At 34.3% G+C, this 19,147-nt stretch overlaps 8 protein-coding genes across 8 annotated transcripts; 4 read left to right on the top strand and 4 right to left on the bottom strand.

Annotated features, from left to right (window-relative positions):
• Nucleotides 1-9: 9 nt before the first annotated feature.
• On the top strand, nt 10-1,050 carry FG379_000876 (uncharacterized protein; the record flags this gene model as incomplete). The annotated part of the gene is made up of 1 exon (XM_067326286.1): nt 10-1,050. A coding segment is annotated over one exon (1,041 nt), but the record flags the coding sequence as incomplete, so codon positions are not given.
• A 586-nt stretch (nt 1,051-1,636) lies between these two features.
• On the top strand, nt 1,637-3,571 carry FG379_000875 (uncharacterized protein; the record flags this gene model as incomplete). The annotated part of the gene is made up of 1 exon (XM_067326285.1): nt 1,637-3,571. The coding sequence occupies one exon, from the start codon at nt 1,637-1,639 to the stop codon at nt 3,569-3,571; it is 1,935 nt and encodes a 644-aa protein (XP_067182611.1).
• Nucleotides 3,572-4,068: 497 nt separating this feature from the next.
• On the top strand, nt 4,069-5,637 carry FG379_000874 (uncharacterized protein; the record flags this gene model as incomplete). Its single annotated transcript, XM_067326284.1, has 1 exon — nt 4,069-5,637. The coding sequence occupies one exon, from the start codon at nt 4,069-4,071 to the stop codon at nt 5,635-5,637; it is 1,569 nt and encodes a 522-aa protein (XP_067182610.1).
• Nucleotides 5,638-6,511: 874 nt separating this feature from the next.
• Nucleotides 6,512-10,819, bottom strand: FG379_000873 (uncharacterized protein; the record flags this gene model as incomplete). The annotated part of the gene is made up of 1 exon (XM_067326283.1): nt 6,512-10,819. The coding sequence occupies one exon, from the start codon at nt 10,817-10,819 to the stop codon at nt 6,512-6,514; it is 4,308 nt and encodes a 1,435-aa protein (XP_067182609.1).
• A 201-nt stretch (nt 10,820-11,020) lies between these two features.
• On the bottom strand, nt 11,021-12,113 carry FG379_000872 (uncharacterized protein; the record flags this gene model as incomplete). Its single annotated transcript, XM_067326282.1, has 2 exons — nt 11,021-12,048; nt 12,110-12,113. 2 exons carry the CDS (start codon nt 12,111-12,113, stop codon nt 11,021-11,023), a joined length of 1,032 nt encoding a protein of 343 aa, XP_067182608.1.
• Nucleotides 12,114-12,407: 294 nt separating this feature from the next.
• Nucleotides 12,408-13,916, bottom strand: FG379_000871 (uncharacterized protein; the record flags this gene model as incomplete). Its single annotated transcript, XM_067326281.1, has 1 exon — nt 12,408-13,916. One exon carries the CDS (start codon nt 13,914-13,916, stop codon nt 12,408-12,410), a length of 1,509 nt encoding a protein of 502 aa, XP_067182607.1.
• A 651-nt stretch (nt 13,917-14,567) lies between these two features.
• On the top strand, nt 14,568-16,965 carry FG379_000869 (ABC transporter; the record flags this gene model as incomplete). The annotated part of the gene is made up of 2 exons (XM_067326279.1): nt 14,568-14,586; nt 14,639-16,965. 2 exons carry the CDS (start codon nt 14,568-14,570, stop codon nt 16,963-16,965), a joined length of 2,346 nt encoding a protein of 781 aa, XP_067182605.1.
• Nucleotides 16,966-17,393: 428 nt separating this feature from the next.
• Nucleotides 17,394-19,085, bottom strand: FG379_000868 (uncharacterized protein; the record flags this gene model as incomplete). Its single annotated transcript, XM_067326278.1, has 1 exon — nt 17,394-19,085. One exon carries the CDS (start codon nt 19,083-19,085, stop codon nt 17,394-17,396), a length of 1,692 nt encoding a protein of 563 aa, XP_067182604.1.
• Between the last annotated feature and the right edge of the window lie 62 nt (nt 19,086-19,147).

Raw genomic sequence — 19,147 nt, 5'->3', positions numbered from 1 at the left:
TCATGTAAGAAGAACAAGAAAGATAAATCATCTAAAATCGAATCCAGTAGTGAAGATGATGATGAAGATGGCTCATGTGGTTCATTTAGAAAGGGTAAGAAGGACAAGTCGCCGAAAGTTACGTCCGTTAGCGAAGATGACGATGAAGATGGTTCATGTGGTTCATGTGGTTCATGTAAGAAGAACAAGAAAGATAAATCATCTAAAATCGAATCTAGTAGTGAAGATGATGATGAAGATGGCTCATGTGGTTCATGTGGTTCATGTAAAAAGAACAAGAAAGATAAATCACCAAAGGTCGAATCTAACAGCAAAGGTAGTAGGGGAAATAGTGAAAGCAAAACAAGGATCCTCGCTGTGTTACCAGAACCTGAGTCTCAACATGTTGATGATGGTCCCCCAGAGGTTGACTTGATTGTTGTCGATGACTCAAGGCATCCTACAGAGGAGGAAGAGGAAGAGACACCAGTTCCAGATATAGTCCCGGTCGAACACTCCCTAGCGAGGGTAAGACAAACAACTATGACTTCAAGTAGTACATCTACTACCACTACTACGACCGCCAGAGTTGTTTCTCCAGTATCACCTATTTCCAAACGCATTTCTTCTCCGACCTCGACAACAACCACCACTACTACCACTACTACCACCACCACTACTACTACTACCACCACTACCACCACCACTACTACCACCACTACTACCACCACTACCACCACTACTACCACCACTACCACCACCACTACTACCACTACCACAGAGCTTGATGGCAAGTTACTTAGAAGAGCCAGACTCTACAGGACTGAAGCTCAGGGAGCGAGTACGTATCACCCACTTTTGGGTCCATTTGCAACTGATCCAGATCAATTGAAGAAGGAGTTGGAGGCTACCGAATCAAGTGGGGGACCGGTTACTATACCTATTGAAAGTTCGATAGCTCCGGTTATTGACCCTAATAGAACACCTGAACCTGGGGATGAAGAAAAGACGTTGTCTGAATTACTGACAGAATCCGGGGGCGATATTGTTTTGTTCGTAAGGGATGAGTAATTTGGTGACGTTCGTGCAGTCATTCCAATTCGTCCTTATTTTGCTGTATGCAACAATTGGGGGTTTTATGTGGTAGGTTTTTAGGACGAACTTTGTTTAGTTTCTTAATTGTTTATAACTACCTGTTTTATCGCGTTACCGCTTAGTGCATTGTCGGCGGCAAAGACACGTTGGTTAGGTATCCACTGATTAATAGGTACTGTATTTCTTAGTATATTCATTTTTTATGTCACCGGTGCTAATTTATATAGAGGGTAATAAATATAAAAGGGGATCGACCTTATACGCCCGGTAATAGGAACGGACCTTATGCTATTTCTGTCCCTCGAGCTAAAAATAGAATTAGGGAAAAAATAGTTATAGGTAATAGGTGAGTAAATAAAGACAACAAATAGTTGGGACGACTTTAAATATTAGATGCAGTAACCTCCTTTTAAATACTTGTAGTCGACTTTGTACTTTTTCATCCAGGACTAATAAAAGTTTTCATCCAGGTTTGTATGGCAGAAAGAGTGTAAAAATGAAGGGAATTTTTTTATTTTTTACATCAATAACGATCTTTAAATTGACTTTAGCCTATTACTCCATGGATAGGACCTCCTTTTCTACATCAAAAGAATCGGCACTATCTGAGGTTATATTTTTCTCTGACCGTTTCACCTCCCTAAGGGAATTTGAGGAGATAGTTTTTGGTGTAGAAAAAAATAGTGTTAGAGATTTTGTATTATCGATGAAAAAGTCTGCTCTTCCATCAGTTTTTCAAAATGGTACATACAGTCTGGTGATTCCAAGTGATTATGAAAGTCAGAATACTTTGTTTGTAAACAATAATACAAATTTTCCCATCATGCTAATGACCAATTTCGCTGTATTTGAAAACATTGTACTTTCTGAGAGTGGAACCTCCGTCACAAAACACGACGAAAATGTTGTTCACAAGGTTGTGATAGATTTATCTACACCTTCAGATGTTTCAGAAAAAGGTGACCATCATACTAGCACTTCAAGACACGATTTACATTTACTTAATGATGACATTGCATTTGTCGAGCCATATAGTGAGACTAATGATGTCATTTATATTTATAATGAAAAGGATAATGACGATGACGATGACGATGACGACGATAACTCGTTTTCCGGAATTTGCTGCTGTAAATGTGAGAATTCGAAATCTTTTGGAAATAAAGGTGGTTCCTGTAGATCATCTGGTTCTTTACTTGCTCCAGTTGCTTGTATGGGAGCATGTGGATGTGAGAATTGTTCATGTCAATCAAGCAAAGGTTGTAAAAGTATGGAATGTTGCAAAGATGAGCAACGTAGTCGTCTAAAGTCAAACTCTTTGAGTAGTGAATCTGAATCTTCTTCGGAAGGGAAAGAAAAGACTAAGAATAGAAAGCTTCGATCGGTTGATAGAGTTTCTGACACAAGTAATGATGATGATGATGGTAATTTGTGCGCCTCTTTATCAACTTCATCTACATCGTTTGCTTGCTCATCAATGAACTCCTGCTCGTCGAATGAAAAGTGCTGTTCTGGTAAAAGCAACTGTTGCTCCAGTGAGTGTGGATTATGTTCTGGCAAGTGTGATTGTTTATCTAATAGTGAAGGATGTTGTACATGCTCTGAAAAGGACAGTTCTAGTAATACAATTCTACACGGTGTGGTTCTTCCCTCATTTGATCCTCCACCTGTTGAACTTTCTGATACGTTTACAGTTAAAACATGTAACTGTCCATCTGTGTCCTATGAAGTTGGTACTGGTTGTACATGTAGTTCTATTGAGCATCTTTACAAGAGTACAAAATTGACTGATGATGGTAATCTCGAATCCTCTGAAAAGATGACTCCCAATACTGATGGGAATTACGTTTACCTTGTAAGTGGTGATTCTGATAGTAAACAAAGGGATGGCACTATTGAAAAGACTAGATCATACATTATCATGGATAATGATCAAGAGTCAGAAACAAAGACTGTGAAAGAGACAACAACAACTACTACTACTACTACCACCACTACTACCACCACTACCACTACTACCACTACTACTACTGGAGCTCCAGATTCTCGTTCAAGAGGTTTGTTCTTCTTTAAACCAAAGACAACTACTACCACCACTACTACCACCACTACTACCACCACTACTACCACCACTACTACCACTACTACCACTACTACCACCACCACTACCACCACAACAACTGCTACTTCACACGAAAAAATTATTATCATTTTAGATTCATCTACAACTACCACTACTACTGCTACTACTACTACTACTACTACCACTACTACTACCACTACTACTACCACTACTACTACCACTACTACTACCACTACCACTACTCCAGTAGAGGTTTATGATACAAAAAAGCGTACAGTAAGACGAATTTGGAGAGTTTCAGAGTCGGATGGCGATGTTTCACAACTCATCCCAGTTTTACCTATTCAGCACCCTGGACAGGCTCCTACACAGAGACCCTCCCTATATCCAAGATTTGTAAGGGGTGGAAACTAATTCCGTGTTTATTTCTTTTCCAGCTCCCTTTAACCATCGAGATTTGTCTTTTTAGAACATTTACTTAAGATAAATCTCAGTTTAATTGGGATAACCTTGGGGAGCCCTGTGAAAGAAAGTAGAAAGTTCTAAGTATTAATGAGAATGTGCGAGTTTACTTGCTCTACATTTATATATTTCTAGTTTATTTTAGTTATACATCGAAGAGTTAACGAGACTTGTTAAACCTTTTCATTTGCTTTTCATGCCTGTCACCAATGGCATACACGACCGTGGGCGCGCGCGCTGTATGTCATTTCCCGATACTTGCAAGTTGTGCGGTTTAGGGAAGGAGATTTAAGTTGTGTAGATGAGCACTTTTTTGTTCTAATTTAGGTTTTTGTTTTAATGTTTTGGTTTGTTCGTGCCCAAAGGATATCATCCTTATACAAATGTTTTTTCTGATACTTCTATATTTGGAGATAACCATAATACTTTGCAAGAAGAATGAGCCGAAAATGCAAATAGAAGCTGTTTCAGGGATTCTTTCATCCGATTTGTATGATTCTCCACAATCTCCTGATATAAGCCAAACCATATCTAGTTTGTCGATCCTAGAAGATAATAACGATAAACAACATTGTAAGAGAGGTCAAACAATATTAAATTTACAGAATATGGAATCCATTTCTCCCTCAGAAGATATGTTTCCTCTAAGAAACAAAAAATTTAACGATATATATATGAAGTCAGTTAAAGAAAAAAAAATAAATACCATACATGATTTGAACAGGAATATTGCTGAAAATTACCCAGACTCTATGATTTTGACTAGAAATAAGGATGGCGATGTTTTGACAAAAGCAAACATATCTGAAATTAAAAATATGTTGAGTCTTATAAAACCGAAATCTCTTCCTAAATTTGATGAAAATGAGTTGGAATCATTCCCAAATGATGGTTCTTTGCTTGTAGAGGAACCTTTTCTTCATTCTAAAACAATTATGGATAAATTCAGTGACGTATTCACGATATTATCATCAATTCCGAAAGAAATGAGGGTCGATATCCTTGTTCATACCTATAGTGTAATTCAAAATGCAGGGGAAAACCTCTCGAATCTCCCAAATATGTTCATTGGAGATGGGATACATTATTTGCTTCAACCTTTAACAGATGTTAGTTTAAATCCAAGTGAAATAATTAAAATTTATTCTTCTCTTTTTGAGGGTGTAGAAGAGAACTTTCTAATTTTTCTAGAGGTTGTAGAACGTATATTCCTCTTGGCTCTATCCTCGTCAAATATAATTCCACCAACTGCCTCTAGAAAACTCAAAGTTCTTGAGAATACATATAGCAAAACTCATAAAAGTCACGGTTCATTAAAACAACAATCTCTTAATTTCTGGTACAACACTATTTGTCAAACAATCCAAAATATTGAGTTGCTCAATGTAGTATATTCGTTTCTCATTCCTCAAAAGAAAGAGAAAAAATCAGTTGAAACCATTGACACTCTAAAGACACCAACTCTTGCTGGATTTAAGGAGATTGTTGAAAAAGGACTCCAAGAAAAAATAGAAATAACCGAAAAAATTTCTGTTAAAACTCAAGATGTTATTTTTGATGGTTGGAAAGAAGCTATCCACGATATTGGACACTCGATAAATTCGAAATTCTCTGAAACAAAGTCCCTTTGCATTAAGTATAAATTAATAACTTCTCAAAAGGAGAATATTGACAGCATTAATGAGTCATATCAAGTAAGAAAGTTTAAGGGACTTATAAAAGAACTTAAAGATGATGATGAATTATCTGAAAATGATAAATTAACACATTTGATTTCATTAGGTCTTGAAAAATCCAGTATTAAATTATCTACTGACGAAAGACAATCCATTATTACAATGAGCACCAATTTCTTGTTATCAATTGCAGAAGATCTTTCAGAGGTTGATCTACTTTCAAAATGTTTCAGTTTTATTTCAAATTCAAAGAGCATTAGTGATAAAAACAATGTATTGAAAATGGATACAGTAAGTTTAACAACTATTTTTCACACACCAGTTTTCGTTTGCATGTCTTAATGTGTTTGACAGTAAATACTACGAGCCGTGCAATCAAAAAAAGAATTATAGTTTAACATTAACAATTCTTGGAATAATTCACTTATTTAATTATAAAATTTGTAGGTGCTTGAAAAGCTTTTGAAGCAACCTCATACTATAGACAAAATTCCTATTAACAATTGGAAGAGTATAGTTACATTAATTCCTCAAGACTTTAAAAAATCTTGTACAATAGCTTTACATTCACAATACATTGATTGTTATAAAAAGTATAAAGAACTTCACTATACTCTTCAACAACCAACTGTCGTGACATCCATAATAAATGAACTTGAAAAGTCAGGTGATATAATTGGTGACGTTGCAGCCAAATCAGTAACAACAAACTTCTCCTGGAAATCTCTTTACCAGGCAGATGCGACATTCACTTACTACTTTTCAATTTTAGAGCTAAATAGGCTAATTGCATTCAATCAAATTATCATTGACGTTGTAATGGTAAGTTTTACCCTTGCTAATTCTTTATTGTAATATATTTTATTAAATCTCCAAATTACACAGAGATACGAACCTATCAGGGATTTATTTTCAATTCCTCCTAAAGAAACTAAAAAATCAAAGGCTTTGAGACTTTGGAATTCAATTAAAGGAATATGGTTATTCAGAATAGCAACTTTCGGTATTTTTTCATTAATTGGGTACATTGATAAGGGTTACACTGTAGAAAAATGTTTGTTTATTCCAAAAGCTAGACGGGGAGAACCTGAACCCACGATTATCTGGTAGATATAAATATTTATGTAAATAATAATTAACACAAATCTAAATTTGTTTTACTACTTAAATATGACAGTTTTTTATAAAAATTATAGATCTTAACTTTAGTTGTCTATTAAACTAGAGTAATATTTTTCCAAATATAATCTTTCGGCTTAAAAGGTTTTGAATTAAAGATAAGCCAAATCAGTCCAATAATATTTCTCCAAATATCCTCGTTTCCGAGTCTAGATTGAATGTGGTTTGCACACCAAATTATGAACATAGGGGAACCGATAAAGTCCCTAGTTTTTAAACCTTTTATTGGTGTTATAATCTTGAGAAATTTTTTCAAGTACTTACAACCCTCTTTTTTGTCTCCAAGTAACATTCCATGCAGGTACTGCCAGTAAATCATTTTCCTTGGATCAATTTGTTCCGAATTATCCATAAACTCGAGCCTTTTTCCCTGGATTTTTACAACTGGGATATTGATTGCATTAAAAAGCTTTTTCAGATCTCTACTTATTTGAGCATAAACTCGCAATTCTGTACTTGAGCATTTCTCTTTTTGATCAATTTTAAAAACAACTTTTGAAGTAAGATAAAAATTTTGGAAACCCATTGATGGATACACGGATTCAACCTCTGTTCTAAATGGAATGTAACTGCTGAGACACTTCTCTATATCTGAATACCATCTTGGGTCTTCAAGATCATTTCCTTCAATCTCAATAATTTTCATCATTTCTATATTATTTTCTGATATTTTGTACTCTAATTCTTTTATTCTCCTATCATGGTCTATATTTGAATCATCAGATTTTAATTTTAGTATATCAGCTTCACAAATTGAATTAACCTTGTGAAGATCAGCAATTTTTCTAACATTATTTGGTATTAAATATCCATCCTTTTCGGAATTTTTCACTTCCTGAGTTGCAATAATTCCTGCCAAATATAGAATTCTAGAAAATACTTTTTTTTTGTCCTTTTCTAAAATATTTATTATTGTAGTATAGTATCTGTCTCTATCTTCAGATTTTGAGGTATTCAAATTTTTGTAGGCCTGGGTTAATTCACTATTTATAGTGACAATCTTCCCTTTCAGTGCTTTATACTCGTCATTAATCAATTTACTGTTGAATGATGTCTCATGACCCAAAGAATTTATTTTGTTCCAGAAATTATCAAAATCGTGAATATTATTATAGTTACTTTCAATAGGTGATAAATAATCATTTTTCTTTGGCACCTTTACAAGATTTGAGACCTTTTTAGGTTCTGGTACACGATAACATCCATTTCTTGAAAACACGTCACTTTCTTCTTTAAATGTTTCACTGCTTGGAGTTTTGTCGTCCAGTATTATTGGTTCATTCCTTTTGGCTCTGAAGTTAGCCTTTCTGAATCCATTATATTCTTCGTCTTGGCTATTCTCAAAATTATCATCAGGATCTTCAAACAATTTATAGTATTTGGTCTTACTTAATTTTCCTGATGGAACCGAAAAGATTGGAACTATTTTCAACCAAATAAACTCCAAATTATCAAAATCAATTAATATTTTTTGGGAATGTAACACGGAAAATGCCGAGCGGATAAACGATTCCTTAATGTTTGAATAAGGAGGCATTTTATGTATTATTAAACAAGCTATTGAAATATCCAAAGGAATATTTAAGTAGGAACCAAATAGTTCCTGTGTATACACTGCCATTTCCAAGCCTCTATCCGTCAAAAATGCACACTCTCCTATTTCTCTATAATATCTTTTTATTTTATACTCAACTTTCGGGGAGTGTTGATCAAACTTTTTGTTTATTGGATTATAATCTGACATTTGATGCAAACTTCTTACTGATCTTGATATATCAATTCCTTGTTTCAGTCTAGTGGAATCGTAAATATTAATCTTGAATACACTTGGTTTATATAAAGGAGTAAATTTTTCTTTTCTGTACTCCTTAGGAACATCGTGAATTTTATGGCCAATATAATTTGTTAAGGCCTGAATATAAAATTCTATTCTTTCCTTCTCAGAAATAAGATCATACCTTAATTTTTCTAACTTTTTAACATTCATTTCAATGTGATCGGTATTTGCCAACTTATAATCATAATTATAATGATGCAAGTAATTGTTTTTTATTTTATTATTTAATTCATTGGAAGATAAATCAATATTTTTTGAGTTTCCCCCTTGTAAAATATTCTTTTTTCTCAAGATATCATTCATTATCTCAATTTCATTGGTTGCTTGCGCTATTTCCAGAGTAAGTTGTGTTGTTCTTTGACTTAAAATAATTCTTGCTTGTTTATTGCTTAGTTTACTGTACATTCTAATCTCCCATTTCCAAAAACTAACCTTACCCAAATCATTTGGTAACTTTAAAGCTCTATAAAGAAGGTTGTTTATTGACATTCTTGGAATAAGAGAAGAATTAACAGGATAGTCTGAAAATATTATCTTGTGAATGTTCTCCTTCTCCAGTATAATTCCAAGTTCCAAACACAATGCAACTACAATCCCCTCGTAAAGAGCAATAAGACTACGTTGATTTGTTGAAAAGAGTGTATCTTTGAGACTCTTCTTTGGGTAAAAAGGTAGATTTGCTCTAATTGCAACTTCTGAGCAAATGTCAGAAGCCATTGCATAGCTCTCCAATGAATATGAAAAAAAAATTGCTGAGACAATTACATTGGCACATGACTCACCTGAATCATTTATTAAGGCAAAAACACCCTCGCATGCATTTAAAATGTGTAAATTGTATCCGTGATCTTTTGATATTGAGACAAAAAGTGGAGGAATATGTTTTTGATTATTTTTTAACCAACAACAAGGACCTGTGATCCAATTAGAAACGTCATTTGGAACAAAAGTTGATGGAGGGGGAATATAATAATTTTGAAGAACTGTCCTTGAATTTAAAATTTCCTTAGAATAACTTCCAAAATGTTTTTCAGAAGTCCAATCTGGAGATCTTTTCAATTCCAATGGCAGAATTAGTAAATTGTCTCTCTCTTCAACATAATATTCATCTCCATTATACATTATTTGATCAAATATAGTTGTGAAATTATCCCTATTTCTTTTGTAAGCAGGGTAAGTAATACCAAATTTCTTGTTTCTGTATTCTATTTCTTTATCATTAAAATTTTCATCTTTTTTCTCGAGTCTGTTTTTTGTCAAGCTATTGTAAATTTCCTTTTCGTCATTGTTTATTAGAGTATCACTTTCACCCTGGTAAATAATACTCGCTATGTCTCTCGAGGTTATCTCAAATTCAGGGAAGTGTCTTGAATTGAGTTTCAAGACAGTTTCAACATATTCAAGAATTTTAGAGGCTCTTAAAATCATATAGGAGTCAGATAAAAGAAGCGATCTTGTTAAATACTTGCTTTTTTCTGGAACATTTCTTTCAATAATTTCACAAAACTTGATTGAAGGTTTCATTTTTAGCTGAGCTAGTTCTCTGAAAACAAGTGGGCAGTAGTCCCATCTCTGCGATATAAACCACATTGCCGTACAGGCAATATCCAAAGGGATTCTTGGGACACCTTTTACATTTATTGAGACTGATTGAATGGAACTAACAACCTCTAATTGAGGGATTGAGAGTCCGAGACATTTTGAACTATCATGTTTGTTGTAATAGGTATAAATGTATTGATGAGAATTACAATGCATAAATGGAGCCAATTTTACATCAAATCTGGTCAAAGGAGCTATATGTTGCTGAGCTATATCTTTATTTCCATAGCTACTTCTGTCATCACTTTTATCCTCGTCCTCATCGCTGCTTTGACTTTCTGATGATTTCAAATTATCAGAGTCAGCTTCGTACCTTATTTCCCTAATTGTATCTTTTGAGCTAGTTATTCCTCTGTGTGGATCCAGCGTACTGGAATAAACAAAACCATAGCTGGAAACAGATTTATCTTCCAAGTCCTTAAAAGTGCTAATTGTTTCCATTGAAGTCCTTACATAATCTTCCTTATCCATATATTTAGATGAACCATTGATTATCTTTGAAAAATCAGCGTGCGTGGAAATGGACTTCCTTATTCTGCAACATATCTCGTAGGCGATACTACAACTTACAGGAATCTTTGAATTGGGAATATAAGGAACTGAGAGGACTGGAAATCTGTCAATTAACACTTTTTCACATTCGTCAAAATTATTGCTTAAAGAAAGACCCACTTCTTCGAAAACAGCCAAGTCAGTGCTGCTGGGGTCAAAACTCCTAAGTTGGCATTCTGAAGTTACTTCTAAAAATATCGTATATAGTAAAAGGGAAAACTTTTTAATATATTTTTCTGAAAACTCTGACTCCTCTGGAGATGAACAGGCGCAGTTTTTATTATTAAAACCGAAGAATAACACCAGTGAGAAAATAACAAAAATTATAGCTCTCAATGCATTATTCTTACACATCAGTAATTCAAATATTTAATTCTTTCTTGTTATGGGCTTTTCTAGTGCATTGGTTTTGTGAAGAAAAAAAGATACCTAACAAATATTCCCGCCATAACAGGATATAGCATGCACATACAATTAGACCATATAAGTTGCATATGGAAAGAAAGGAAGCGAGAAAGTAAAGGTAATGTTAACACTAAGAGTCTAAAAAAGTAATTAATTTTTTTGAAGGAGATGACTCCCCTCATCATCCGGTACATCGTAGTAAATTTTAGGTTTGTCATCTTGGTATCGTCCATAATTGACCCAAGGAAATAGACAGTCAATAATTGAGGTACAAAGATGACTAAATCGCATCCTAACCTTTGAATTTCTCACATAATTGTACTTGTCTTCTCTATTTGCATGATTTTCGTTTTTTATGATGCAGTTTTCCCTTTTTTGACTCTGATTAAACGAATTGGTAGGTGAGGCTTCCAGAACTTCGCTTTTGCTCATTATTTCATCAGATATATGGAAATCATTACTTCTTACTAGTTCTGAACTTTCTGGCGGTGTTATTAATATTTCCATTGAAGTTTGTGTTTCTGTGGGAAGGATCTTATCTTGAAGCTCATTTTCTGAGATGATTTCGTTTTCAATTTCAGGCTCAACATTGTTTAACCTTTGCGTAATTTCTTTTGTTTGGATTAAATTTTGGCTTTCCTGTTTTTTAATACTCATGAAACTAAATTTTTCTAGATTTAAAGTGTTTACTTCGTTTTCTGAGGCAGATGTAGAGGTCAGATTGCTTTCTGGAAGGGACGTTAGATAAGTAAATGTAGGCTTAGCAATATTTTCTTCAAATATAAAGTCTATATTTCTGTTTGAAGAGTATATATCAGATCTATATGTAGGTATGATGTCACTTTCAACAATGCTTCTATCTTTGAGGCCTATTATGCTTTCTGTGCTAATTTGAGGATAATTGTCACTTTCTAATTGAAAACCTGAATTTCTGTCTCCACTAAAAACAAAGTTATTGTGCATTCTTACGGGCGTGAAAGCTTGGTATAATTCACTGTTTTGTGAATTTATTAAATATGAACTTATTTTATTCTCATTTAAATTTCTGTAAGTAGTGATTGGAGTTTTTGTAACGTGATGTCCGTTGTTACTAACACTCGTGCTTCTAATGAATATTCTTGGGGTATTTAATGAATTGTTTCCCAAAACGGGTCTCAGATTCAACCTAAATTGTGGATCTATTAATTATGTTAGATGAATAAATATAAATAATTAACACCTTTGAATTCTCAAACTTACCCATATTGAGGTTTAGTGTTTCTTTTATACTGATGAATTCCTTTTTTTTTTTGTCTGCTTTTAGGCAACTCTTTGTGAATTAAGATCCTCTAAAGACAGTAAATGGTAAATTGAGATCTTTGCGCCAAACTTGCTAAAGTGGCCTTTACCTTGGTTTGTGTAATTTTTTTTGAATGGAAGAGTAATTTGAGGCAGAAAATCAATATTCGGAACAAAATGTACAAAACATATAAGAATTTATATTTGAACTATATGGTAACCTAATTTAATGTACTTCCAAGTTAAGGATTTAATGACACTAGTTGTTGGAACTCAAATGATTAAACTCCTCCTGAGCCACTTCTATTCCAAAATTAGTATCTTGATCCGCAATGTTAGGACTCGCAATATCATAGCTACTAACAACACTTTCCCCTTCAAAACTAGTTGATGGATATTCATACAATAAAGAAATAGCTTTTGGTGTTTGTTTTTTCACAGGAGTGGGTACTTCAGGAGAAAATATGCCGTCAATTGGGAATTCATATGACTTGTCCTCTTCCTCATCTATCTCCTTTTCTCTCATTCTTGCTTTCTCTCTTGCTATTCTTTGCTTCTTTATTTTCTCATATCTTGAATCTGAAAACTTTCTCTTGAGTTGTAAGGCAACTTCTTTTTCTTTAAGTTCTTTTCTTTTCTGTTCTTCTAATATCTGTTTCACTATTTGACCCTTTTCTTGCTTCCTAATTGGTTTTTTTCTTGGAGGCCCGTCTATTTGAATCATTGGGTACGCAGATAATCTTCCACTTCTTGTATAGTAGTTTTTGGCAGCATCACAAAAACTCCTGAGAGTCTCATATTGACTTTTGCCTGCTATCTTTAGATTTACATCTTCGTCATACTGAAACATGTCCCAAAGCGCTCTAAGACACTTTCTATACATTGAAGACTGGTGTCTACCAGCTACATAATAAGGTGGTCTCTTTTTGGGGATTCCGAGAATAGGAGCACCCATCTCACCTTTTTTTTCAAGAATATAGTTTTGAAGATTGTATATATGATTCCATTCTCCCTCATCGGCAATTGTGTTTGGATATATGTCGTCAGAAATTTCCTCACAAAAGTCGGATATTTCTGGAATGTCTATTCTAACCCATTTGCTTTCCGGGTCTCTTTTTGCATACTTTTTCTTATGTTCAATGAGAATGTCCTCACAGTTCTCAACAAAATCACTCCACTTCCCACCTGGTTCGTACTCGTCAAACATGCTTTTGAAAAGTGCAGGAATGAGTGAGTTAGGTTTCGAGGATTCTCTAATCATACTCTCCACTTCCTTATTGAAGAAGTACATATTTCCAGCCTCAGTGCAAAACCCAAGAAAAATGTTGTATTCATCCTCTTGATAGGAGTGAATGGCCACTAATATGCCTCCACCAACACCACTTTGGATCTTCGGAAAGGTGTTAATAATATTCATACACATTCTAATGTATGAAGCCACACTAATTTCACCAAACAAATTTTCACTAGGTTCTGATTGTAAAAATGAAATTACATACTTTTTTGCTATTCTGGGAGATGGAAGTCCTCCTATTGCATTGGACCACTTTCCATTCCCTCCTCTTCTTCCCTGATGCATATACATATAATTGTACTGTTCCAATGTTAGATCTAATATTTTATTTAAATGAGATTGGTCTGCTCTAATACTTTCTATAAGATCCTCAAGATTTTTGTTCCCACAAACACATAAAAATATAGTAACAAACAGTAGTGTTCTAATAATGAGCGTGATTCCTAGATTCTTTTTCGAGTCTCTTCCAGACATTTTGGTTAAGGAACATTTTCCCACTTTACCCAACTATTATTTCAGAATAATTTTAGTGACACCAGTAAAACAGCAATGGTATTAATACTGTAGTAATATAAAAAATCTTATTTTTCTTGGCCTTAATCTATGTATTTTAGGGAGGAAATACCACTCCGTTAATATTTGTAATTTCTATTATTAGATCTTAAATATTGGCGCTACATATATTCTAATAAAATTCATATGAAAAGGGAACACGAAACAGATTTTTGGAGAGGAAGGAGAGTTAATTATTTCAATAACGAGTCAAACCACAACAAAGAGTGAATTTGTAAGGTTTAATATTGACTGGAAATTATTACTCACAAGTACCCGCGTTTTACACTTTTCTTTCATCTATTCAAAAAAATATGATTTTAAAGGTAAACAGTACTCCAGAAACACTTAGAAAATTTTGAATCGACCACCTAAAAAATACATATAAATCAAGTCAGAATTTTCATCTTGTTTATTTCAGAAAGTCATAGACTTAAACATAATATATATTTAGCGCCCAAATGATTTCACCCCTCACTTAAGGGGGTACTATGGATTAAGAGACTAAAGAGGCAGTGACTACAGTTTCACCAAGTTTATGTTTTAGTTATAGTTTGGAAACAAAAGTTTGAGATGAGTGAAAACAATGATGGTAAGTTGGATTTAATCTTATTAATTTGGTTGGAGTTTTTACTTTTATTTAGTTAGGTTGGTGGTTGCAAAGTTTAGTTTCAATGATACCAATAACCAGAGTATCTCGAAAAAGAAAAGTTCAGAATACCAAAATCAACATTCAATAGAGATGAGAGATCACAATCTTGGAACTAGTTCATATAACTACGACTTAAACAGTAGCAGGGGAGGTGACCAATCATCTTATGATGCAAAAGGAGGATCCAGTGCAGCAGCGGTAAGATGTTCTGTAACTGATCAGTCTGTGGATATGTCTGTGAACATAAATTTGGGAGTTAAGGTGTCAAGACAAGTTACATTGGTAGCAAAAAACTTATCAGTAGAGTTGGTAACTAGAAAAAACTTCACAAAGGTACACACTCCAATACTGAAGAATGTTAATTTTATGGCCTCTCCTGGGCAATTGATAGGGATAATGGGCCCATCTGGATCCGGTAAATCTACTTTGTTGAATGCTTTGTCTGGTAGACTAAAAGGAAGGAATTACTACATTAGGGGGGCGGTAGCAATTAATGGCTTTACGGATATAGATTTGGGTTACTTGACTAGACTGGTTGTGCAGAATGACAATCCTCCTCCATATTTGACTATTAGAGAGGCTATGGAAATAGTTGCTGGATTAAGACTTACACATTATTCAGAAAAGGATAGGGAGGAAAAAATTCAGGAGATTTTGGACATCATGGGTCTCACACATGTTCAGGATACATATATAGGTGGGATTTCGAACAAGAGCATTTCAGGAGGTGAGATGAAGCGTTTGAGCATAGCAATAGAATTGATTCAAAACCCTCCTATTTTGTTTTTAGATGAACCAACAACTGGATTGGACGCTGCGAGGTCTCATGATCTTCTTTCATATTTGAGTTTACTTGCTCATGAAACTGGTATTATTGTTATTTGTTCAATTCACACTCCAAGATCCCAGTCTTTTTCTCTCTTTGATAAGGTTCTTTTGTTGAGTCGTGGATATGTTTTAGGTCAGGGGTCACCGATGGATGTGGTTACGTTCTTTAATGACGTGGTTACTCCTTTCCCGGATAACTACAATCCGGCGGATTTTATTATAGACGCAACTTCATTGATTGAATTGATGCACAAAAGAAATGTTTCTTTGTCAGTTTATATTCCAGAGAACGCCACTATTGGTGAGATAGAGAAAAGTGAGCGCGACTTGGATGGAGAGGAGCCACTTTATGAATTTGAGAAATCGATTTCAAGAGATGATATTTCAATGAAACTTTTTGGTCTGGAAGTCCCTTCAATTAATTCTTTAGAAGAACTTAGCAAAACATATGAACAGTCTGTCTATGGTGAAAGTGTTAAAAAGGCAATTGATAATCATCTCAGGTGTGTGGACACAAGCAATCCAAAAGTTCTTTTTGAGGATTATCAGCATATTGATTCTGCAAATATGAAGATTATCCCAAACAGGAACATTTTTCAGAAAATCGCAAGATTGACTCCAATTCCTGGTCCAGTTCGCTTCTTTAGAGAGTTTAAATATCTCGCTAAGCGTTTTGTATTGAACACCTGGAGAGACCCTCAAGTTACTATTGGTACACTTTTTGTTAATTCTTTGTTGGGACTTATTTTGGGTCTATTCTTTAATTTACCAAAGGGTGGTGCTAATGACATTGAGACATATCAGAATGCCAGAAACATCGTAGGATTTATCTTTTTCATGGCAACGGGTATTTCGTTCTTCTCTATTAAAGGCTTGCTTACTACAGTTGATGAAAGATTTGTTATGAATAGAGAAACATTCTCAAAGATGTACACTCCATTCTCTTACTATGTAGCAAGGACTATTACAGACCTTCCTTTGCAACACCTTCAATCATTTATATACAGTACTATCGTTTACTTCATGTCAACTCTTTACAACAAGGACTACAATACCAGTTTGGCTGATCAATTTGGCATTTGGACTCTTAATTCTCAAGTTTATGTCTTTTTAACTTACTCATTTAGTTACATTCTTGCTTCATTCAGTACAGATCCGTCCATAATGATGCGTATATTCCCAATATTCAACGTAATATTCTTCCTCTTTGCAGGCTTTATGGTTACATTTAATCAGATTCCTATATGGGTTAGATGGTTAGGATGGATTTCTACACTTCGATATGGATTTACAGGGATGGTGCTTTCTGTGTTGATCCCAGGTGAGAAGTTTGCTAATGTAACCACCGATTATTTTCTCAGTACATTTGATGTTTGGACTACAAACATGTGGGTCAATGTTGGGGTAATTTTGGGATTGTCATTTGGGTTTAGAATAATTGCCTATTTCCTTTTTGCTTTCATATTAAGGAACTTTAGAATTGCAAGTTAATTATTAGAATTTATAATTTAAGTTGTTACGTCTTTGTTTTCATCAGTTATTCCAGGAAATATTGCGACTATTGATAATAGTAAACTTAATTTCTGCCTTTTGAGCTGTTTTTAAAATGTGGCTCGTTTCAAACTTTGTTTATTCTGATTACAACAGCAACCCTAACTTTTAGTTTAAGTTCCAGACATGATCAGGGAGTCCGTTTGATATGTAAGGGGGGTAAAGCGAGTATTGTATGGGAATAGATACTATTTTATGATTTAATGGGTATAGAAACAATAGGGAAGAGTTTTGAGAAACATACTAACAATGGAAGCCGTAAAGTCTAACATAAAATATATGAGATTATTCGTTTCTTCAAACAACTGCCTAGACATTTCTGGACGAAGTTCTTCCAAGGAGTATAAAAACTAAAAAAAGAACATATATTAATTCAGACCAAAGCTTTCAGCAGACAATTCTATATCTAAGTTCTGCGAAACACTCAGATTATCAACTCCAGCAGAATCTGAATCCAAACTCGAAATACCTCTTCCAGAAAGTATTCTCTTGACATTCTCATTCACGGGAGGAATTGCTTCAGGTTCCAGATCCTTGATTGACCAAGTAGTCAAAACTCTTTTTCTTCCCCTTGTGTATCCTTGGTCAATAAGGCGTCTGAATGCCTTGCTTATAGCAGAATGGATTGATATTATTCCTGATACTATACCATTAAAGTTTGAACTTTTTTCTAAATTATCCGTGACAGTTGATTCACTATTTACCACTCTCAAAATAGACTCAACCTCTAAAAGTTCTTGTGAGTCTAGATCTCTCTTAGATGGCTCACTCACTTTGTTTGATAGATCATTCCACCACATTTTGAATCCTGTTGAGATTGTCAACATTCCACTGCTTATGCTTCCACTTTCGGGGAAGTCGGTCCTTGTGCTTTGTTCTGAGAAGATTGATCTAATAAGCTGCTTAACTCTTGAAAGATCATTTTCTGTTTGATGACATCTTAATGTCTCTATATCAGTCTCAATGGTTGATCTTAGGTACCCAAAGTTTGTGAATTTAACATTACCAGGTGACATTTGCGAAAGAGCGTTTAAGTTTTCCTCAACCCTTCTTGAAGACCAGCTCCAAAGGATTCTATCAATATGGATACTTTTTGCATTAAGATCACAATGTAAAATTCTCCCTGCAATTGAGTGGTGTTGCAAAGTTAGGATTGCAGATAAAATTGAGTGTGAAAGAGCATATTGAGCTTCTAAGCGTAAATACATTCTTGATTTATAATCAAATTCACTTGAGGCTGAAGAAGTTAGCCAGTTCGTCATTGCAGTACTTTTGAAGAATTTAATAACGTCTCTTAAATTCGGTCCAGTTACTCTTTGATAAATAAGGGCACCTCCTAAATAAGATTTTTTTTCGTGATACTGTTGATTTTGCTGTTCATCAGTTCCAAAACAAACAATTGGAGGAATTAAAAATTCTGTCCCTGCTCCGTAACTTGCAGTTGGTTTTATTGGAAATTGTTGGTTCGACAAAAGAGTCATGTAAAACATTTCTCTGATTTTAGTTTTTTCTGTCATTGACTTAAGTGTAATATTTTCTGGAATACTTCTTGATATTGATCTATGTTCACTCCTTCCTGGTGAAATATAATAAAGATTACTCTCCCTTGAATAATTCAAAGCACAACTTACAGATGGCTTAATATTCTTTGCCCTGTGAGGAACCCCAAAAAGAGCTGTTGACTTGCTTTTAAGCTGATGTGGAATAGGATTAACTGGATTTCCAGCCTGGTTTGAAACTATAACACCATAAACGTCTCTTATAGTCATAACAGCACTCGTTGTAAATCCATTTGTTTGCTGTTCTAAACGAATATTGTATGAAATAATATCTGTAGTTGATACTTTATGCCTTGGTATTGGTTCAAGTCTTAACTGGTTCAATACATTTTGTTCAAATTCTATGTCACACTTTATGAACTTAAATGGAAGGGTCCAACATAGGGCAGCTAAAAGATCTTGCTCGGAGAAATTGGTTTCCAATTTTGAATCTTGGATTTGATACCCTTCAATTATCCAGATAATTTTTAATAAAAACCAAACTATCACAGAAAGAATCATTTTTGTCTCAAAAAAGGGTGAAGAGTAGATTTATACTTGAAAATTATCAAAGAGAGAAATTT

Source organism: Cryptosporidium bovis (assembly GCF_009768925.1).
Source record: "Cryptosporidium bovis isolate 45015 chromosome Unknown contig_17, whole genome shotgun sequence".
NCBI classification, from domain to species: domain Eukaryota; phylum Apicomplexa; class Conoidasida; order Eucoccidiorida; family Cryptosporidiidae; genus Cryptosporidium; species Cryptosporidium bovis.
This window is presented reverse-complemented; position numbering and strand designations above follow the sequence as displayed.